At 44.9% G+C, this 23,202-nt stretch overlaps 1 protein-coding gene across 3 annotated transcripts in view; it reads right to left on the bottom strand.

Moving 5' to 3' along the window:
- Positions 1-18,454, bottom strand: part of RFX4 (regulatory factor X4) — a 129,920-nt gene extending 111,466 nt beyond the window's left edge. For all 3 annotated transcript variants that reach the window (XM_073324380.2, XM_073324390.2, XM_073324399.2), the window contains exon 1: positions 18,232-18,454. In XM_073324380.2, the coding sequence (XP_073180481.2) occupies positions 18,232-18,274 (43 nt within the window). In that variant the 5' untranslated portion in view covers positions 18,275-18,454. The remainder of the gene's footprint in view (positions 1-18,231) is intronic.
- Between the last annotated feature and the right edge of the window lie 4,748 nt (positions 18,455-23,202).

The raw sequence follows: 23,202 nt of genomic DNA, 5'->3' as shown, positions 1-23,202 counted from the left end.
GAGTATACCCAGCAAATCATTAAGGGTCTATTCCAGCACCCACTGAAGTCAAAGGACAAACTCTCATTGACTTCAGTAGACGCAGGAGCAGGGCCTAACAGCTTTCAACCGAAACACAAAGTTTACATGATAGGATCTAATTGTTGAACATAACATTACTGGAATAGGGAGCTGAGTAAAGCCCACTGAAGTCAATAGGGTCTTTCTATTGCTTTCAACAGGCTTTGGATCAGATGCTAAATCCATAAAGCACTACCTATATATAAATAAAACTTTCCTAGTGGCTCCGTTTTCTCCAGGAGCTAAGCCTTCAGCGTCTTTATTATTTATTTATTTATGAATGCTACTGGTGGTGATGAAAACCCTCTAGCAGGGACCAGAATGTAACAGGTCTATAGTTATTTCATGAGTCTGCAAACAGATGAAACAATGGAGCAAACTCATCCCTGGCGTCACTCCCCTGACTTTAACAGAGTTACCTCTGAATCGAATTTGATCCAATAGCTATAAGAGACTTCTCTAGTTTATCATAAGGGGCGTCAACTGCATAGCCTAACGACAACAGTTTTAAATTGACAGCATTTAACTATTTCAGTGCTAATCATCTGAGCATTAACATCTAGCTGTGCTTAGCCACTGTGGTTGAGTAGCATGGAAATTAGGCTGGAAAAGATCTGGCAGGTCACTTTAACCATGTTCTGGGGCCCTGCTAGGGTTGTTCCCTACTGTGCATTCTCTAGGGCTTTGTCTAGTCTAGTTTTAAATGTTCCATCGCTTCCCTGGAGATGGTTATTATTCACTCTAATAGACTCTTCCCTGCTAGGAAGTGTATCTCCAGCCTAATGTTTCTTTTTCTTAAATTCATCCCATTACTCCTAGTTATTATTCCAAGGCTTGGAGTGAGCACTCCAGAAAGAGGGGGAAAGAGAAAAGGGAAGAGGGACAGCATCTATGAGAGGAAAGGTGAAGGAAGTAGCAGCCCACAGAAGAAGGTGGTGTGGGGAGAGTTGAGGGGAGAGCAAACTAAGGTGGAAGCTTAGTAACAAGGCCATGAGCCAAGCACCACCAGAATATTCTCCCCCCCAGTTCAACCCTTGCTGCCAATAATACAGACAGCTAGTCCAGCAGACTTGGGACTAGTTCCCTAATAGTGTGCACTACAGGTGATTATGAAGCAGCAAGTCATGGTCAGGCTTATAGCCAGAGCTAGCTATACATCACTTGTTCTGACGAGAAACCCACTCGTGTCTTGCTCCTTCCTTATCTCCTGTAACACACGCTGTTTAGTTGCTTGTTGCGTACACCAAAGGCGTCCATCGCCTGAGAAGCACACTATAGTATGCACTGTTGGAAGTGTCCTAAGGTTGACTACAGCAGAGCATTAGAAGCTTTTGAAAGAGTCCCTAAAGGGGAAAAAAAATCATGATCGCTCTGAAAACTTCACCAAAACACTGAGATTTATTTCCTAGCACCAGCCACCTGACGTGGGACTGGGTTACAAACAATTACACGCCTGGTACATGGCAGGGGTCAGTTGCCACCAATTCTAGTGGCTGATGGTACATCTTTTTCAAAACAGTCAAACAAACAAATGCAACTAATATACTAACCAAACCAACCACCAAAAATTAATATGGACAATTAATAAAACATGGAGAGACGTTTAGGCTGTTGGTTAGAGTAGATAACGTCAACCGCTAGGGCACATGAAAGTATTCTTCTGCCTCTTCTGGACCATTAGTCAATAACGATTACCTCTCAAGCTCAGTGGCTTTCTGATCACACGGCCACTTGTTCTTTAGGTGGATCTGCTACCTTGATCCTGGGTTTGCTGTTTTTTTGTAATTTCATTGTTGTTGACTGGATGTGCATTATGTCAGCCCATCCAGGAGCACTGCTGGTAGTATCTTGGGTGCCCATTACCTTGGCAAGTTGCCAGATACGGCCTCTTTGAAATCTAACATTCTTTCCCACTCGCAACAGGGGTAAGTGTCTAGCATTCTTCTTGTAGTAGTTTCTTTATGTTCTAGTTTCTTGGACTATCGTTCTGTTGGAACTACTTCAGAGTTAATTGTCTTTGGTCAAAGAAACATGCTAAAGGTCTTTGTCCTTCCACCCATAAATCTCTGAACTGGTGGTCCTAATGAAGCATTGTGAGGGGTGTTGTGATATTCCAACAATGCCAAGTATGGACCCTGTGAATCCAATGGGGCCCTTTTGTTCTGTTTATTCATTTTTTGCTCTTTGTATTGACTTGTGTGCTAACCCATTTTATGGTGTGTAGTATGGGCTTGCCCTGCTGTGCTTGAACTGATACACCTGAAAGAGTTGTGAATTATAGCCCATTATTTGTTGTTAACTCATCTGGAATCTCATGGTGAGCAAATCGTGTTTACACTGTGCTATTACCTTGTTACTTCATGTGTTGTGCAACAGCTCAGTTTTAAAAATCTGGAGTAATATTTCACCCAAGAGGGCATATTTCAGTTTTAAAAGACTGGCCCAAACCTTGAACCAAGGACATTCAGGAATCTTTTGTGGTTGCAATGGTTCATTTGCGTTCTGATTCCTCTATTTCACTACAGATCTTATTTTTCATAGCAGCATTTATGCCTGGCAAGACAGGAACATCTCAAACTCTGTCCTTATCCTCCTCAGGAACCACATGGTGATTTATGTTTGGTATATCTGACCTCATGTTCTGCGTGGAATTATGATGACAGCCATTCTCCAGCATTCCACATATTTTGGGCAGTAGTTTTCACCAGCATTGTAAGCATGCACTGTTCTTTGCAATGTCAAGTCCATTTCTCACAGTAGCCTTGCTTTGACCTAGTGATCAGTTATACCAGAAATAAACTGATATCTAATTGATCCATCTGTTAACTATTCAAATTCACCTGACTTAGTCATTACCTAGCTCTGCAACATGATGGTCAATCATCTGCCCCAGCACCTGTTTTTTTTTTTAAAGAATATATACCTTGAATGTATTCCTGAATTTTTTGGATGACTTTGTCAGTTTGCAGCCACATTCATGCTCTCATTTTAATGTATTATGTAGATCTCCAGTGATTCTGGGTCTGCCGCACATAGCAGTATGGAAGATTTTACCTTCTCTGATTTCTCTGCAACATTTCCTTCCAGGAACATTTGAAAGTTCACAATCACCTCCTCCTTTTCTGTGCCAGGTTCATTCCCAGGCCGAAGGACAGCTCCCTCTCTGCACTTTTGCCAAAAATTCCATTTACTTTGAACCCCATGTAATCAATGTGTGACACACACGAGTGTTCATAAGAGACTGGTCTTTGTTTCTTAGTCCCAGTCACCTGGCAGGGGTATCCACTCATTAGTAGCTTTTGGGGGAAAATCATCATGATAACCCTTGAACTTCAACCCACTAGCGCATGCAAAGAGGCATGAAAGCCCCAGACCATTGATTCAGTCCCACAGGGGTACAAAACTAAAGTGAGTTGGCTGGATACAATATCTATGAGAAGCAGGTCTACACCAGGTGCCCATGCTATGCTTCCTTCCCTGCAACAGGCGCTGCTGAATCTAACAGCAAGCCAAGTTGGCCCAACACAGTGATCAGTGCTTAAAGTGGTCTGAAAAAATGTGGGGGGTCTATAATAATCCGGGAGGTGCAACTTCTATAAAACTGTGCTTAAAGTGTGCCCCTCAGTGACATGGTTCAATTCTTAATTATTATTTTTTGCCAGGTCTGTGATCCCTTGTGACCTCTCCTCCTACACACACTTTAAGCACTGAGGTGGTGCATCAGTAAGACAGGCAGGCAAAGAGGACAAAGCAAGAAGACAAGTGATGAGGGGGAAGAGACAAGAAAACAATGACAATAGGGATGGGGGATGAGGAAGACAATTGAGAAAGAAAAGAAAAGGGGGAGGAAGAGGAAATATTGCGGTGGGGGGGTGGGACTGGTAAAAGGAGGTAGCCAAGAAGAAAGGAGGATGGAGGGAGAGAAGATAAAGATGGAGAAGATACCAAACAAACAGAGAAAAGGGAGACCAGCAGAAAAGAGAAAAACTATACAAGAGCCAGAGAAATCTGTCCCATCAAAAAGAGCACCACTTGCCAGACCCATACAGAAATCTTGACTCTCAAAAAAGTCCAGATGGGCCATCTGGATTGGCAGCAGCAATATGGAAGGACCCAAATACTAAAAAAAAAAAACCCCCAGCAAAACAAAGCAATAGAAATGAAGATATACTAAAGGGTAAAAAGAGAAGAGAACAGTATTTCTTTTAGAATTTAAAAATGCATCCGGAGCATATTTGTTTTACAAAATTAGAAGGGGTGGTAATCAATAATAAATAAAATAATATGTATTAATTAATTAATTAATAAACAATGTGCTCTAGGCCATCCTAGAGGTCCCAGCAAAGATCAGTGTCCCACAGTACTATGGACTGTACATATACACACTAAGAGTTCTCGTCAGAAGCAGGGAATGGGTGACAGGGAATGGATCCCTTGATGATTACCTGTTCTGTTCATTCCCTCTGAAGCACCTGGCACTGGCCACTGTCGGAAGACAGGATACTGGGCTAGATGGATCTTTGGTCTGATCCATTATGGCCATTATGTTTTATCCCACAGAGCTTACCAGCTAAATATATTTCTGAGAGGTTTCTTAACAGCTCTCCACTCTGCCCCCAATATACGCAAATTAGAGATTCAAAAACCTAGAGCAAATTCAATTCCTTCCGCTCCTTCTCCCCTCAGAAAGTAGCACAAGTTTCTCAAACTGCGAGGCTGACCTCCTGGAGAAGGCTCCACTTCCCACAATGTGCAAGCAAGGCCAGGGAACAGGAAAAAAGAAAAGGGCTAAGACAAGAATCTAGTCCTGAATATTCAGCGCTGAATGCTAGCTGCTCAATAGATGGGCTGTTTGCAGGAGCTCCAAGTGGAAATGATCCAGCAAGCTGGAGAAGTAAACAGGCTGCTCCGTCCATGTGATTAAAATGCTTTTTAACTGCAGCCTCCCAGTCCATGAACCCTCCTCCCCTCCACCATGAATGCTCTTTGCTGCCCCGACCCACACCAATTAAAATGTTTATATTAGGGCTGTCAATTAATCGCAGTTAACTCACGTGATTAACTCCAGAAAATGAATCACGATTTAAAAAATTAATCACAATTAATCACAGTTTTATTTGCACTGATAAACAATAGAATACCAATAGAAATTTATAAAATATTTTGGATGTTTTTCTACATTTTCATATATATTGTATTCTGTGTTGTAACTGAAATCAAAGTGTATATATTAGTTTTGCTTATAAATATTTGCACTGTAAAAATGATAAACAAAAGAAATAGTATTTTTCAATTCACCTCATACAAGTACTGTAGTGCGATCTCTTTATCGTGGAACTACAACTTACAAACGTGGGGGGGGGTTGGTACACAACTGCACTCAAAAACAAAACAATGTAAAACTTCAGAGCCTACAGTTCCACTCAGTCCTACTTCTTGTTCAGCCAATCGCTAAGACAAACAAATTTATTTCCATTTACAAGAGATAATGCTGCCCTCTTCTTATTTATAGTGTCACCAGAAAGTGAGAACAGGCTTTTGCATGGCATTTTTGCAGTCATTGTTGCAAGGTATTAACGTGCCAGATATGCTAAACATTTGTATGCCCTTTCATGCTTTGGCCACCATTCCAGAGGATATCCTTCCATCCTGATGACGCTCGTTAAAAAAATAACGCATTAATTAAATTTTTGACTGAATTCCTGGGGGAAGAATTGTATGTCCCCTGCTCTATTTTACCCACATTCTGCCATGTATTTCATGTTATAGCAATCTTGGATGATGATCCAGCCCATCTTGTTCCTTTTAAGAACATTTTCACTGCAGATTTGACAAAGCGCAAAGAAGGTACCAATGTGAGATTTCTAAAGATAGCAACAGCACTTGACCCAAGGTTTAAGAATTTGAAGTGCCTTCCAAAATCTGAGAAGGATGAGGTGTGGAGCATGTTTTCAGAAGTCTTAAAAGAGAAATACTCCGATGCGGAAATTACAGAACCTGAATCACCAAAAAAGAAAATCTGACTCAGATAATGAAAATGAACATGTGTCGGTCCACACTGCCTTGGATTGTTATCAAGCAGAACCCATCATCAGCATGGATGCACGTCCCCTGGAATGGTGGTTGAAGCATGAAGGGACATATGAACCTTTAGCGCATCTGGCACGTAAATATCTTGTGACGCTGGCCACAACAGTGCCATGAGAACGCCTGTTCTCACTTTCAGGTGACCTTGTAAACAAGAAGTAGGCAGCATTATCTCCTGAAAAAGTAAACTAACTCTTTGTCTGAGCAATTGGCTGAACAAGAAGTAGGATGGAGTGGACTTGCAGGCTCTAAATTTTACATTGTTTTATTTTTGAACGTAAGTTTTTTTATACATAATTCTACATTTGTAAGTTCAGCTTTCATGATAAAGAGATTGCACTACAGTATTTATATTAGGTGAATGGAAAAATACTATTTCTTTTGGTTTTTACAGTGCAAATACTTGTAATCAAAAATAAATATAAAGTGAGCACTGTACACTTTGTATTCTGTGTTTTCATTGAAATGGATATATTTGAAAATGTAGAAAACATCTAAAAATATTTAAATAAATGGTATTCTATTATTAACAGTGTGATTAATTGCATGATTAATCGCGATTAATTTTTGTAATCGCTTGACAGCCCTAGTTTATATTGAGGTGTGGGGGCAAGTATTGTCTCTACCACCCTGTGTTTAGGAGAGGAATGTTGGCACCAAGTTTGGGAAACCCTGGGCTACAGAATCAACCACAACTTTGGGCTCCGTTATCATTGCCATTGATGAGAAAGGCAAAACAGAGGGCCAGATCTTCCGAAGAGTTCAGGACTCGGCAGCTCCCATTGTTTTCAGAGCGGGCAGCGGGGTGGGTGGAGTAAATCCATGAACCTGCAAGGAGCTCTGCTGGGGCAATGAGGCTGTGTGCAGGTGAAGGGGCCCACTCAAGCAGAACCCCTTTCAGGGCCCAGGGCTTCCCTCACATGGCACAATAATATATGTCCGGTGGTAGATTTTAGAAGTCCAGGAGAACAGGCTTCTCCGGAAGCTGGACGTACGTTGTGCTGATTTAGGCCTTTCCCCCCAGCGTTACCTCTGGCAACTTGATTTCATCACCAATAGCATGTGCACCTTGTCTCTGTGTAGCTTTAGTACTCATCAAATATTGTGCGGAAATGAATACAATACAGGAAAAGTATGTTTTAACCTAATGTATCATTCCATTCAGTGTATCACTATTCACCCTACATCTCTTTTATCTGCTGTAATCAAGATGATTTCTTACTGTAATTCTCTTTGCCATTTTACTGCAGTATAAATGTACCACAGACTAAGGATAGAATCCAGTGCCTGTTGGCTTCAATGGAGAGACTCCCAGTGAATGACTCCATTCGGCTCTGGTTCAGGCCCTGTAAATCTGTATAGCAACCTAAAGTTCACAGCATCTGTATTTCAGTGTTTTGCTTACTCAGGGCCTGATCCTATAAACTTCTACTCAGGTGAGTAGCTGTTACTCCTGCAGGTAGCCCTATCCAATGTAATGGGAAAGCTCACGAGTACAGGTTTGTGGTGTCAGACCCCAACTAGCTGCATCACCTGAAATAGCTGTGCTGGGGAAAGCTGGCTATCGGAAGCCCGTTAGTATTATTCTGACCAGAGCAGGTTTTACAAAAACTTTAAAAGTGAGTACTGATTAGAAAAGAAAAAAAAGAAAGAAAAAAGAAGTGACTCAAATACTAATGTGTCTCAGGACATTTGTCCTTAAGCCACAACAATTTCTAATCATCTATTCTTTAAGTCCTGACTTCAGGCAAAACTCCCATTTCTTTCAAGACTGGCTATCAACTTTGCAACTGAATTAACCCTCCCCCCTGAAGAATAGGGTTTACAATGGATGTGCTGACATAACATAAGATCCTAACCCTGTACTACTGATTTGCCCAAAGTTCCTATTGTCTTCAATGGCAGTTTTGTCCACCTAATGACTGCAGGATCAGGCCAGGAATAGCATAGAAAAATAATGAAATCGAAATGCATATCAAGAGCTGAATGCTTTAGAATTAATGACTCTTTCTTAATGCTGTGGGTTTTAGTTGGGACTGTTTCTCGGAAAGACACCTGTCTATCCTGCTATCCTGGTACTTCTGTTGTTGCTCATCATCATAATGAAGTGAGCTGTAGCTCACGAAAGCTTATGCTCAAATAAATTGGTTAGTCTCTAAGGTGCCACAAGTACTCCTTTTCTTTTTGCGAATACAGACTAACACGGCTGCTACTCTGAAACCCATCATAATATAGGAGCTCTTATTTAGAAAACCTGGTGAGAATTTGTTAATTGTGAACTCTGGTGCGCTAGCTGCTGAGAACTGGCTATTTCAGTCACATAACAAAGACCATTTTAGAGACATAATTTCACTTTCCAAACCCCTCCCCACCCCACCACCACACACACTTAACTGCAGTCACAGGGAAATAAACAAAACATTCCTGAGCTGAGAATTTTGTCCTTTCTTGGACAGGTTGGGGGAACTTTAAACTGCAAGGGAGCCTTTTCTCAGTTATTGAAGCCAGTGGACCCCATCCTCCTGCTGACCCCCTCTTTCTTTCTCTATGACAAGTTTAATATGAAGGGGAAAACTTGCCAAAAACATTTAGCATGATCAATTATACTTAGGGGGTGAAATCTTGGCCCTGTTTGAAGTCAGTGTATTTTGCCATTGATAGAGTTTCTAACAGCAGCTGATGTCTTGTACCTAATGAACAGATCTGCATGCAAATCTCTAAGAACAAAATAAACAGGAAGGGGACAAAGCCACAACTGCCAGTTACACATGTGACATGGATGCAAAATAAAATTACATATTCACAAGCATTATAAAAACTCATTATAGGCCAAGCTCTTTGTATGAGGAACTCCCATTGATTTCAACAGGAGATTTCCATGGAAGCGCGGGGGATGGAAATGGCAGGATCGGACCCTCTATCAAGTAGAAAATTATACTATACACACACACTTACATCTGAATGCAAATGAGACATGCACACACAGAGACACACACACACACACACGTGTGCATGCACAAATGTTTGACTATGTACATATTAAAAAACATTCCCTATGCCCAAACTGGCGTAATCATCACCAATTACCCTTCCTCGTTACTACTGTTCTCTATTGTATCCCTTGTGGCAAAACCCATTATACCACCCATCATCCTAGCTAGAATGTCAGCAGTCCGTTTACTCAGCTGCTATGAGTTTCAGGCTCCAGCGGGATCAAGTCTTAGAGAGTATTCATTTTCAGTTACAATGGCATAAATGTATAAAATTCAGCACAGATCTATGGAAATAGACATGAGGGGGGAAATCAGAAAATTCACCTACTTCAATATTCATGCAATAGCAAGCTGATTATTTTTTTGTCATGTAATGTCAAATACCACTCAAAGTGTGGACTTTATACCTGCATTAGGTACATGACAGCCCACCACTGCTCCAAAGGCGTCGTTACAGTTCTGGCTTTACTCGAGCCCACCTCTTTGAGTCTTGACCTGAAGGGGGATGTGTATTCAGACACCACCCCAAGTTTAGCGATCCCAGCATTGCACCTTAATGTCAGGATTTTGCTGGGGAAGGCTCTAAAGTGTGGAACCCGTTCCCCTTGACATTCACCCCAATTCCTCTCATCCTTCTTTATAAACAAACAAGAAAGCCTGGTGTTCTACAGTCAGACACAGCTGTCCCACCCAGCTTTTCCCCCTCTCCTCCATATTGCCCTTATTTTTATTGAATCCCGCCTCCCCACAGATTGATTATTCTTTGGGGGGGTTAAAATAATAAGGGTGTTTTCAAATTATGCTTGATTATATTTTAATAATATTGATATGTAGCACAGAACCCTAGTGTCTCAGCATGAGGGTGTTAAAATAGTCGTCATTGTATAAACAGATTAAATATTTGATAAATATTGAACTCAATAGACAAGAACACTACAGTAAAGGAGGACTGTTCTGTATATCAGATGAGAGCAGGGGGGTCACAAGTGCACAATGTCCACTGGAAGCACCATTACAGTCTCACACACATGTCCGGAGGGCCCAGTTCTGGAGCCCTTTCTTCAACAGGAGTTTTGCCCAAGTAAAACCTTGAGGACTGTAGCTTAAAAAAAAATATTTTCTCACTCTACTTTTGCAAAATGAGGCACAGTTGTGCCACTCTCCAGGCTATTCGTGTGCGTATTTTTGTTTTTAAAACAACCATTTATAAACAGCAGGCAAATAAAGCACCTTCACTCATTTCACACACACAGCTGAGAAAACTAACACGTCTTTCCCTCGAACTTTTGGAAATAATTCCATAGCAATTGAAGAAAATGTAGACGATCTTTTCCCCTGACTAGAACTCTGAAAGTCAATGTCTAACAGTCCAAAAATCTCTGAAAAGCAGGGTTTAATATAAATTCATGGATACAATGTAAAGTCTTGATCCTAGCGCCTTCCTTGTTCTCACTAAGAGTTCTGCCAGCATAATACCCAAAATAATGCCAGCAGCACCACAATAGTAAACATGAAAAACCACTTCTACCTCTTTCACTGGTGCATTTCTATGAAATCAGATAATGTGGTTAACAGGATTTAGACCCTATAGGACTCAACGCACTATTCTTTGTATATCCACACCATATCAACTTCAAGGTGCAAAAAGAATACAGGATCAGCCCCATGAACATAATGCACTATGTATATGGAAGTACAGAATATAACAAGCACATTTCTACCACAGCATAAGCAATCAATAAAGAAATATAACATGCTTCAGCCATAATAAACAGTTTGTCTCCTAGATAACAATGCAAATTGTTTTGGAAACTTCTTATGAAAAGATAGGTAGTTTTCCAGCAACAAAATAAACCACTAATTTGAATTTCAAAAATCTGGAAATCTACGGTTAAATACTGTATTATTATTCAAATGTTTTAAAGTTTTATAATCAATCTCTTTGCCAACTAGGGCACTAATATTTGTTAAGATTTAAAGTGGTTACATCTTTATACCAATTTTCATGATCAAAATCAATGTATGAAAGCCTTTATAGCTATTATAAGTGAATGTTTACATTCTAGATTTTTTTGAAAAAATGCAAATGAATAAAACAGAATGTTTAAAATGAACTGATATGTTTTAGTAACAAAGATATGTAGCTATAATGTCATCTTCATTCACAGGGAATCATAATAATCCTCATGCAGTGATGATCATATATCCCAAAATTTGACTAATGCTAAAATGCTTTCATCATTTCACGTGATTTAAGCATTTCAGGGTTCACACCAAAAGTGCTTTAAGGACTCTCTGAAATAAATGTAAGCCTTTTGATTGAGTTTAATGGGCTTTGGATCAGGCCCGAAGTATCAGCTTTAGGTCCCACCACCCCCAAAAGGACCTGATCCCTCTCCCACTGAAGTAAGTGGAAGTTTTGCCATTGATTTCATTTGGAGCAACACGGGGCCCAAAAAACTGTAACAACAAGTGTCTCCATACTTTAAACATACATCCAGCAGAAACATTCTACTGCAAAACGATCTCCTTTCCATTATCCCCCCCAGCCCTGACATCCTGTGGTACAGATCGTTCTCAGAGGGTTTTATAATGCTTGGCAAGATGGCAACACTAGCATGGTCTCCAGTTCCTGTCCTAGGAAAGACATGCTGTTCTTTTGGAACCCAAAAGGATGGGAAGTGATGGGGGTTTCGACCTCTGGGACATGGCTGAAGGTATGTGGAGGTAAAGCTACCCACCTAGGAAAGAGGAGAGCACACACACAACTGCCTTAAAAATAAATAAACTAAACACATCATGACCGCCACCAAAACAAAGCTACTGTTTTGATGAAAGGATTAAACTCTGACACGTCATCTAGGGGGAGGGAGGGGAATCATACATTGCAGACCCCTGCTTCTTGTGGAATCTCTGGGTGTGAGGCCTGTTTGGTGTCTGTGTGACTCAGTAATATCGCACAGTGTATCATGCAATATTAAGATGACATGAGAGATTTCCTTTACTTATGGGAAAACTAGCTCTTTGCCCAGTCCTGAAAATATAAAAGCAATACTGTTAGCATGCTTATTCAACAGGTAGTAGACAGAGTCATTTCAAATCTCAGCTGAACACATCACTTTTCTCCTTTGCCTCTACACCTCTGCTTTTCTCTCTCTCTCTGTCACTGATCATTTGCTAGGTAGCTCTGTGAAGCATCTAGAAGATTATGTCAACCAAAGGTGCAATGCAAAATCCAGCTGCGTTGTGTGAGCTGATGCAAGGAAGTGGGTAGTACTAATCATTTGGCTGGAAGGAAGATTGCTCTCCGAGGTGGCCAGAGAACTGATGGTTCTAGATGCCCATCCCTCCCAAGTTTGTTTGGACAGGATTGTTAATGAGTGATTAAGAATGATTTGTTGGAGCTGTTCAGCAGGGTTTCGCCCCTTCTCTTCTGCATGGTTTTATTTCACAGCAAGCTGCAGGGGCTCCTACATTGTATGAGGGGGACATGCATGCTCCATTGGATCCTTGCTCCTTCCACTCCCTCACTCCCCCTTTGTTGTGAACTCGCTGCTGCTTTCTTGGTGCCCCCTGCTCCCAAACGCCTTTTAAAGAACCAAAACCAGAAAACTTATAATATTTTGCTACCCCCTTCCCACTCCCGGAGCTGCCTCCCCCCCAGCTCCCTGCAGTCACCATGGTGATGTCGGGGGCGGGGGGAGGGCTGTGGCTATGGAAACATCTTATTAGTACTTCCACTGCCTTGCAAACTTTTCTCTCGGTGTGTGCGGGAAGGCGCAGAGCTGTCCTGTGAGTTCCAGCGGCTGGGCACCGCTCAGGGCGCGCAAGGCACCATCAGCGCGCACAAGGCACCGCTCTGCCCGCGCAAGGCTCACTGAAGCCAACTCGCATTCTAGGCGCGGTAGCTCTGAGCCCTCTCCCTGCAGCAGGCCCCTTACTGGCCAGGACTCCCATGGATTGCAGTGGGACTGGCCCACCCTGGGGAGAATTGCACCATCTCAAAGGCCCTAGAGGTGGATGGGAAGGAATAGGCTATTCAAAGCAGCAGGAGCAGATGGTGATGATTTCAGGGCCAAATTCTGTTCTCACTCACACATTGCTTACTTCAGTGGGGTTGCGTCGAAGGGGGGTAGACTTTGGCCCTTAAATTGTGAGACATCCCTACCACAGAAGTGACTGCCCAGTTCTATAAGGAGGCTTCTAGCTGCCTAGGTGCTTTCCTGCAGAAGAGCTCTGAGTATCTGGAAAGCTTGTCTCTCTCACCACTAGAAGTTGGACTAATAAAAGATAGTACCCCAGCCACCTTGTCTCTCTGGGTGCTTGCTGTGCAGCCATCACCATGGTGTCTGAGCCTGTCCCTGATTGGAGAATTGTGTCCAGAGGAGTCAATGCTGGGAGAGGTATAGAAATGACAGCCCTTCCCTCCAGCCCTGACCCTTGCAATGCAGGGTGGGTGATGGGGGGCGGAATGAAAGACGGCAGGATCCGACCCTTGGCTTGGTTCATAATGTGTATGTGGCAGCAATGCAGCCTGGCCAGGCTGCGGCTGGCTCTCCACCGAGTCACTTCCTCCCTGGCCAGCAGCCCTGGGGAGCGGCTCCCCCTCCAGCCCCCAGAGAAAGATCCCAGCTGGATGGCAAAGGAGACTGCCTGGAGCGCAGGAAGGAAGGGGACCCAGGAGGAAGAGAAGGGGGGAACTGGCAGGGATTTGGGGAAAATCCACCATAGGGCGTGTGGGTGTTGGTCTCCCCCTTTGACTGGGGAGGTAAAGGGCATGTGGAGGTGAGGCCGAGGTAGGATTAGGCGGGGGCTTGGTTGCCGGGGTGGGATGGGGCTGGCCATGGGGGGAGGGATAGCTCAGTGGTTTGAGCATTGGCCTGCTGCTAAACCCAGGGTTGTGAGTTCAATCCTTGAGGGGGCCATTTAGGGATCTGGGGCAAAAATTGGGGATTGGTCCTGCTTTGAGCAGGGGGTTGGACTAGATGACCTCTGAGGTCCCTTCTAATCCTGATATTCTATGACTCTATGAGTCTCTCTCCTTCTCCTCCGGGCAAACAGGTACTAGTACTAGGCTGGTTGTTTGGGGTCCGTTTTAATGAGTCAGGCTGCGCCCTGGGGGAAAAGCTCTCTCTGATTATAGCCATAAAACCCAACCCCCCTGTGAAGATCCCCCCTACTCCTTGCTCTTCCTTTGTAAGTCTAAAACAAAGGGCAGGGTGAGCCGCCAGCTAGCGGTGCGTCTGCAGGGCCTGGATTTTTACACGTTAACTTCCAGCGCCTTGCAGAAGAAAACAAAATCACTCACTCCGCCAAACTTCTGGGTCTTTGCCCAACGCTAGACCTTAAGTGCCTTTAAACAGCATCGCCAGCAAGAGTAGGGGTCCCCTTACAAGAATATCAACAGCCTATCTTCATCGTCGATTAAGGGAGGGGAAGGGCAGACACACTAATAACCGTCTGTCCCAAGCGAAGAAATCTGGGGGCTTTTCCCTTCCTGAACACGGGTTGGGTTCCCTCCACACAGCAATCCCCTGTACAGCCTTGTTTGGACAATCGGGAAACGCTTCAGCTATCAGGAGCCAGGACCACCAGTCCCGGCGCTGCTTCCTCTTGTCTATTTCAATTAGTTTCCAGACCGGAGCTCCTGGATCCCTGCTGCTAGTAAGAAGTGATTCTCTTCTTCTTCATCATCTCTCTTCCCTCCTGTCCACACCTCAGCTAAAGGGTATTTCTTTAGAAGGACAAAAAAAAAAAAAAAAAAAAAGGAAACGGAATCTCTCCCTCGGTGTGTGGATGCATCCTTCACTTTCACTCCAGCAAAATTTTGCCTTTGATTCTGAGCACTTGTTGCATATTAAGGGGCGGGGAAGCTTTGCCCGTTGCTATTTAAAACAAAAATCCTCCTAAAAAGTCACAAGACGATGCGGAAGATCTCATTAAAAGGAGAAGGGATTTTGTAATACTTCCAGATTTGTAGCAATCGATTTCTTCTTTGAATTGGTTTTAAAATAACTAATTTCCACGCACGCTGTATCTTAGTTGACGATTCGCTAGGCTAGATTTAAGCCGATGATATTTTATTTTATAAAGCAAAGATTATTAAGTGATTTCAGTGCCTTGCCATTAAAAGTTACGGGCTGGTTGGGTTGTTTCCCCCGTTACTTTTAAAAAAAAAAAACCAAGAAAATAAAACTGATAAAGAGAAATTAAAACATGGCTGGGTTTTTTGTTTTTTTTTCAATGAAGCTATATTACTCCTCCAATGCCCTAGGATCTTTACATAACAACTGAAACTCAGAAGAAAAGCTAATTGGATTAAGTCCTCTGAAAGGGAGGCTAAGGTGTCTGAATGAGACAACTGCAAAGCTCCACTTTTCTTGCCATCTGTTTAGCAAGGCTAAAATGTTTTCTGATTAATATTATCTTCATCAATCATGCTGCCATTTATCATAACCCTGCTGCATTTAGAGAACGGCAGCTCACAGAGACGGCCGCAGGGCACAGGTCTGAGCGTTGGGATTGAAAGTATCGGGGATTCCAATCGCCTGTGCCACCGGTAAGTAACAAGCAGTGCCCATAAATAAGTCTGGATTGCGTCCCTGCTAAGAGGGGCAACTTTATCCTACTGTTTAACGACTCTTCACTGAAAACTAGGCGCAGTGTGGGCTGCCTCAGAGCGAGTGTTGCAAATCAGCGAGTACAACGCTTCATTCATTTCAAAACATTTTCATCCTGAGAAAACAAACTCCGGGGTTTTTTGTTTTTGTTGTTGTTAAAGGGTCACATCTTTGTAAATTCGCCCCAGCCAGACTATTCCCTCCCCCGCGCCCCCCGAAAGGTTTTGAGTTCCAGCTGTTGCGTTTAGTTCTCAATGCATGCACATAATAATTAGAGCTTCAACAGAAAAAACCCCGGGCAATGATCTCACACTCTGCATTTACAAAATAAATTCTATTAAAGATGTAAATATCTGGCGTCTGCTTATGCGGGAAAGCAGTTCACATTTAGGTGAGGAAGCGTCTTGCTCTTGAAACTTGCATACGATCCGTTAGGAGACTTTAGGCTTTCTTTACATCGATGGCCCCTTTCAAAACACAGCATCGACTCCTACCCGAACCGGTGATAATTGGTAGAGAGCAGACAGGCTTTCAGGGGTTCTGAAATGTTACAATATTTTCACACACACCTCCCCCTCACAACTTACTTCTGGAGAGTCCTCCAAATGCTAGCGGTAATAAGTCTCCCCTAGTTTCCTTCCCTCAGAACTGCCTAAAGATACTGAGCTGGAGGAGAGAGATTCTTTGCATCTGAGTGAAAGACATACACAGGAGAATTCCCAGTGGAAAATATAGCACGGTCAGGGAGAAGGAGCCAAATCAAAGAGAAGTTTTAGTTCTGTTAGGGTGGATCCTGTAGGTCTTCATCGGATAAAACTCTCACGGAGTCGCTGGGAGTTTTGAGCCCATAAGGTCTCTAGAATCTGGCCCATAATTACTCTTTGGTCAACATTGCAAGGCAGGATCCTGTAGCCACTGAAGTCAACGGCAAAACTCGGACTGACTTCGTTGGGGGAAGGATCGGGTCCCCAGTATGTGTTCAGCACGGCAATTTATAATTAATTATAAATTACTAAAACTCGATAAAAGAAAAGGAGTACTGGTGGCACCCTAGAGACTAACGGATGCATGAAGTGAGCTGTAGCTCAGGAAAGCTCATGCTCAAATAAATTGGTTAGTCTCTAAGGTGCCACAAGTCCTCCTTTTCTTTTTGTGAATACAGACTAACACGGCTGTTACTCTGAAACCTAAAACTCGATAGAAACCTGCACAAGGCGAATATAAGCCGCAAATCAGGGCAAATGGCCACTGACGATTTCTCAGGTGAAAAATGGAAATGATTCCACGCTGGGCTTATTTCGAAAGAGGACTTTGCCGTGAGAGAGAGCGAGCGAGCGACCTGTTTGGAAAGTTTTTTTCCTAGAAAAGCGCAAAGGTTACTGATGGATTCAGGGATCTGCTTCTGAGTGGGAATTGCTTTCCTATGTCATAGGTTGCATCAGGACAGGCTGGTGTGGCCCGAGTGTAAAATCCGGCTGGACATAGAAAAAAATCTAGAAATGTCGTTTCTGTGGGTGCAAGATTATTAAATCGATTTCATGATGGGAAAAAAAGGGGGCCGCCAGGTGAACCGGCGCAAAAAGGGGGGTGGATTCGTTTCGGAAGGTAGCTGACTGACAGCTGGCGTGGGGAAGAAATGGAAGGCCTTAAGTTAAGGGAGCTAATAACGCATGTGGTTCAGGGGATACTCTCAGAACCTGTCCACAACATTACCAGCCACCGAAACTGCAATCCGCCGCCACCCGATTTCCAAAGCACGAGCCTTGCCAACGCTGCGGTGCCAGGGGCTGGCAGGAAGCTGCAGCCTGAGCTGGACAAATACACTTCAGTGTACTCCTCTGACTGAGCTCCGCATCCATCCCCTCTAGTCTAAGGAAGCCTGGGGCTTTCTTTGCTTGCCGCGGTTAGGAAGAGGTTACTCACGGTCTCCCTTTCATTCCAACCAAGGTCTTTACACCTAACCCTGGCTTGAATTTTTTAAAAAATCAGAAAAACTTCCCACTCAGCCAGTCCACCCCAGCGAGGGACTCGCTTTCCAAACCGGCTTGAATTCTAGCTATTCCCACAAGACGCCATTTGGATGAGGTCATTAAAAAAAAACAACCCCTTCCTTATTAATACCGTAATGTATTGCCCTGGAAAGGCTCCGCTCAAATCTAGTCAACTGCCTAAAACTGAAAGCAGAGAGGGAATTAGTTTGCCGATATCCCGAGGAAAAATCCAGCCTGCACCTCAGCTGCAAGGGCAAACTTCGGGCTCCAGCCAGCCCTGTCTATTTTTAACACAACTTTTTGGGGCTCTCTTTCTGGTGAACTGAAAACACACACACACACACACACACCAATGCACGTTTGATTAGAAGCCGGGTAACTTATCATCCTATTAGAGTCTAGTATATTTCCTCCACTGTCAAGTTGAATAGTCTCCACTTGGCTGCAATGGGAGGCTGTTGTCTCGAGTCTTGGACTAACCTGTGGAATCCATGTCGGGTTCCTCCAGTAACCCACAATGCATGCTCTTCCCATGGGCAGTACAGAAGCCCCAAAGTCCCGGGGTCTGGAGATCCCCTAGCTCAGAGATGCACACCGAGAACAGAGAGAGGGGAGGGGGGGAGGTTAGAGAGAGAGAGAGAGAGAGAGAGAGAGAGAGAGAGAGAGAGAGGGACACTCAGTAATCCAGCAGGGCAAAGCCAGACCCGTCAAAATGTTTGCGGATGTTTCATGGGAAAAAGCATCATTTTATAGGAGCCCTGATGGGAGAAATGTCATTGATAGGCCAGCCAGCCTGATGAATGGCTGCTAGTCAGATGGGGATGTGGCAAGGCTCAATGTGAAGCCCATTGTGATGCTGTTTTGAATAAGAAAAGCTTTCCTCCAAAAAGGGGGGCCTTAGATCTACGCAATCCCAACACTCCGACTTCCCTCCTCGGTTAGAGCATTAGAAACGTTCTTCTGATTTAAAGTTCCAGGGGCCTTTCCACTCCCCCCCCCCCCCCAGTCTTTGGTTCATTACAGCCTGAGCTCAAGTTTGGCTCAGCTCCTCAAACAAGCAGGAGATCTGGGTGCGGGGTCTGCGGTGTGTGTAAAGACCCCATCGATCGACCCCTCCCCGAGCTTTAAGTTGGGCTCATTCCCAGACACACATGGAGTTGGAGGCTGTGTGCTGCCTTCCCCCCAGGTCTTGCAAGCTCAGTTTGGCTGGGGAGGGGTGACGGAGAAAGTTGCCCATGAACAGAGCTGACGGTCCAGTTCTGTGTCCCTGGCGCACACCCACACCCACCCACCCACCCCCAGGCATTTTTGCTTGGCTCGCCAGGGACTGCACATAAACTGCATGTGTTGTACAGGGCGGTGGCACGTTGTATGCACTTGACGTGCAAGTCTGGAAGAGAAGGGAAGCTCCAGGCGGCGCTTCCAAGAAAGAAGGGACGGTTGTGTGTGCTCTCCGGGGTACGTGAAAAGAACAAAATGTTACCTGCGGTTTTTAGGACAACGTTGTAGGGCTCCCTTTAGGGGTGCAAGGGGGCTGGACTGCAAAGAAAGTTGCTTATTCTGAAGGCGGTTCTAGGTGCTGGAAGTGGAAGTAAAAGTGCAAAGCTCGGGCTCTGATAAAGTGGCTGGTTTAGGGAAGGAAAAGCTGTGATTAGAATATGAATAGAGCTCCAGGAGAGGAAGAGAAAGGGGGATTACAGCTGAATTACTTTGACCATGGACAGAGCCAACGTTTTCTACTCTCTCCCCCACACCCAGACTTCCCCCCTCCTTCCCTTCCCCTGGAAAAAAAAAACAAAAAACCAACCACCCAGCGAAACAAGCAGCGCTTCTGCTAAACAGGAAGCCGAACATCTCCTAGTACCTTCAAATCCATATTAAGAGATGAAAGGAGACAAAAGCGTTGCTGCCAGTCGGCTGCCGCGGGGCCCTGCTCGGATTCTGAGCACTCCTGCAAAAAGTCTCTGTGCAGAGCAGGGAGATGCTGACACACTTGTTAGCTTTGCCTAAAAGACAATAAACACAAAGATTGTCCTTTGGGGCAAAGGAGTGAGGAGCAAAACCTGGAAAACTCAAGGGGGGTTTGTGGGGGAAGCAAACTGCGGCTCAATAAGAGGTTGCAAAAGAATGAGACTGTGACAAAATAGCGTCTGAAGCAACGGGATCGAAAAAGCCTTCAGGGAAAGGTAAAGAAATTGGCCTGTTAAATTTCACAAACGCTTCCTGCTGCAAAAACATTCCCCCAGAAGACCTAGGAGCAGGGGCAGAGCAGCTGTTCCGGCGGAGCTCCGGGGAGGTTGGCTATTGCGGGCTGGAATCACCTACACCTTAAACAAACTGACCCCTTTGATCCTTTGGCCACTATTGAATGCCAGGGATGAGATGATAATGAGGTGATGGGACACAGTATCGACAAGGAGCATATTGTATGGGGCTGGTTGGTTGTTTGTTTGTTTGTTTGTTTTTTTGGGGGGGGGGAATCGGGAGAGTCCTAAAGAGAAATCCCAGTGTCGTAGGCTCAGCAATTCCTGTAACTTTGGTACAGTGTAAAACCAGAGTGTGGCCACCGTATTGGTGTGAAGAAGAACGATACACTGCGCTGTGCCCAGCTTGTTTATGTCTGTTGAAAGGTGGGAACGAGGGTCGAATTGCAATAGCAACGAGAAAGCAAACCTTTCCTCTGCTGGGCACGGGTGGGGGATTGTCTCTCTAGGTTGCTCCACAGAGGCAAATCCCCCCTATTTCTTCCTGAAAGAAGAAGTGAACTCCCACGTGTTTGGGGAAGTCGAATCTGGCAATTTAGAGACAGCAGCTTGTTGTTGCCCTCCTTTGAAAGAATGTCATTTTCCTCCCCTTCTGGTTGAATTATGATTTAGACACTGACCATTTCTTTTGATCAGGGCTAATGGAGGGTGGGGGGTGGCGGCAGGGCCAGAGAGACCCAAAGGTTTGCAGCAGCTGTATTTGGAAGAATGCCTTTTGTCCTCGCCGGAGTGTGCTAGGAAACACGTGATGGGTTAAAGTGGGATCATGCTGCAATGAGCAGCTGGGGGCATTCGGCCTGTCTCCTGCGGGTGTCTGTCTGGGAATGAGGGCTCGGAGCTCCAAGGCCATCAGCACAGAAACTGTCTTACAGGCAGTGAAAAGGGGTGGGGGTGAGAAAATTGGGGCCAAGATTTCTCCTTTTTAAGATGGTCAAAATTTCACATCCATGGTCCGGCTCTGCTGCAGCCTGTGTGTGATGGTGGGGCACATGGGGGGCAGCTGCCAGCATCTGGACATCAGGGAGCTGTAGCTTGGGCAGGGGACGGGCTTGCTCTCCTCCCCCTTTCCTGCAGGACTCGCTGCTCCTTAGGCCTCACAGGTGAATGCAGCAGAGAGCGAGCCCCCAGCCACAGTCTCTCATAGGACCCCAGGAGACTCCTCTCCAGTGCAAAGTGCACTGTGAAACTGGCTCTTCTGTACTGCCAGACCTGCCCTCTGGGCATCCAGAGCCTCCTTAGTGGCAAAGGAATTCTGCCCTGCCTCTGGCTCCTAGGGCCAGCACAACTGGGAGGGAGGGAGCAGAGGGTGGGGTCTATTCCTTCTTGCGCAGCCACAGCATCATTAACTCAGGCCTGCTCTGCACCACAGGGGTAGGCCAATGTACGGTGCCTTGTGTCAAGGTAGCTGTAGAAGCGTCTTTACTTACATTTGGCTCCAACCAGCACAAGTGCTTCTCTACACCAATTTAGTAATACCCCCTTCCTGTGCACAGTCATGCTCGATGGAGCTAGGTTGACGTAGCGTCAGTGTAGACACTGTGTTACTCCCCTCGACTGTTGCTGGCTTTCAGGAGCCATCCCACAATACTCCACCCTGATAGTACAATCGACACAAGCGCTCCTGGGAAGACATGCACTGCCAACCCATGGAGCCTCATGTGCACAAACGATGTAAAAACCGCAGTGGCTGTTGGCCAACGAAAGTTAGGTCAACATAATGTTGTAGTGTAGACATGGCCTCTGTTCCAATCACAGGGCCAATCACTTACACTGCCACAAACATAGGTGTACCAGAGCAGGGGTTAGCCCAGGGCTTTTACTTGGGGGTTTCCTGCTCAGCTGCAAGGTGGAATCAGGGCTCCATAGTTGGCTGCTCCCTTTCTCTCAACTTCAGAGTTTATTTTTCCTCATGTTATGACTAGAACACTGTAAAATAGAAATAGTGTATTAGATTTAATAAAACAAAACAAGGTTCCCCGGTCCCTGAATTCCTAGCCCTGCAAGCTCCAGTGTGAGCAATCTTTGGAGCCTGCCCGTGTTTGCTGCTGTGAAAACTTTGTGCATGGTTTGGGGATAGGGTGACCAGAGAGGAAGTGTGAAAAATCAGGATGGGGGTAATAGGCGCCTATATAAGACACAGACCCCAAATATCGGGACTATTCCCATAAAATCAGGACATCTGGTCACCCTAAGTGGGGATGTGCACGCGGGTGTATGAATAAATATTTGGAGCAGTGGTAACTGGAAGCCTGTGGTACTTCTGCAGGCTGGGGTGGGCGGTTAGTCAGCTTTAACTTAAAAATAGGAAGAGCTAAATGTAATGGAGCTTCCAGATCTGGGTGTCATGGAGGAGCTCCCAGAAACTGCTCCGTCAGAAATTACTCAGAGGCACAGGCCGCAGGAAGGCCAGATGTGTTGTCAAAGCATCAGGCAGTGGGGCTGAGTGAGGGCCAGTGAGCCTGTCTGGCCAGAGGTAGGCCTCCTAGTGGTGTAGCCTGGCACCCTGAGGGGAGAGACGCCTCCTGCTCATATCAAATCACAGGACAGGCAGAGGAGCCAATATACTATGGGGGCCTGATTTTCAGAAGTGCTGAACATCCAGAATGCCCGCTGAAGTCAGTGGGACCTACCTGGGCATAGCACCTCTGCACATCAGGCCCATGTGTTCTAACGCTTCACAGAACCATCCCTGTGATGTCCCAGCATTAAATCATTTGTTAGAGAGCAATACAGCAACTACTATGACCACGTTCCCTCTGTGCTGGTGAGATGGATGCAGTTCACAAGTGATTATGTGCAGGATGGGGTGGCCAAGAGACAACCCCCACAGAGCTGAATGCAGCCCAGGGCAGCCCTCTTCTTTAATTTAAACTAGAGGTTTGCCTCTGCAGAGATGACAAATCCCAGCAAGTGATGCTCCATGTGAACACTGTATACTTCCTCCTGCGGGCAGAACTTCCAGCTCAAAGACGAAGGTGACTGCTAAAAGGGAGCTGAACAGGTATTTGTTTTGGTTCAGTTCAGGTTTGCCTTCAGTTGCATTCAGTGTCTTTGGGTTCAGTTCCAGATCAAGCCACCCATAAACCCCCCAAACACAGTTCGGTTACCAGTGTGAACTGGTTCAAATCAAATTTCAGTCTTAGTGGAAGTAAATTCAAAAGAGAGAGTTGAAAAAAAATGAAACTTT

The sequence above is a fragment of the Lepidochelys kempii genome, chromosome 1, assembly GCF_965140285.1.
Source record: "Lepidochelys kempii isolate rLepKem1 chromosome 1, rLepKem1.hap1, whole genome shotgun sequence".
NCBI lineage: Eukaryota > Metazoa > Chordata > Testudines > Cheloniidae > Lepidochelys > Lepidochelys kempii.
Note: the sequence above shows the minus strand (reverse complement) of the source record. Positions and strands in the feature narration are given on the sequence as shown.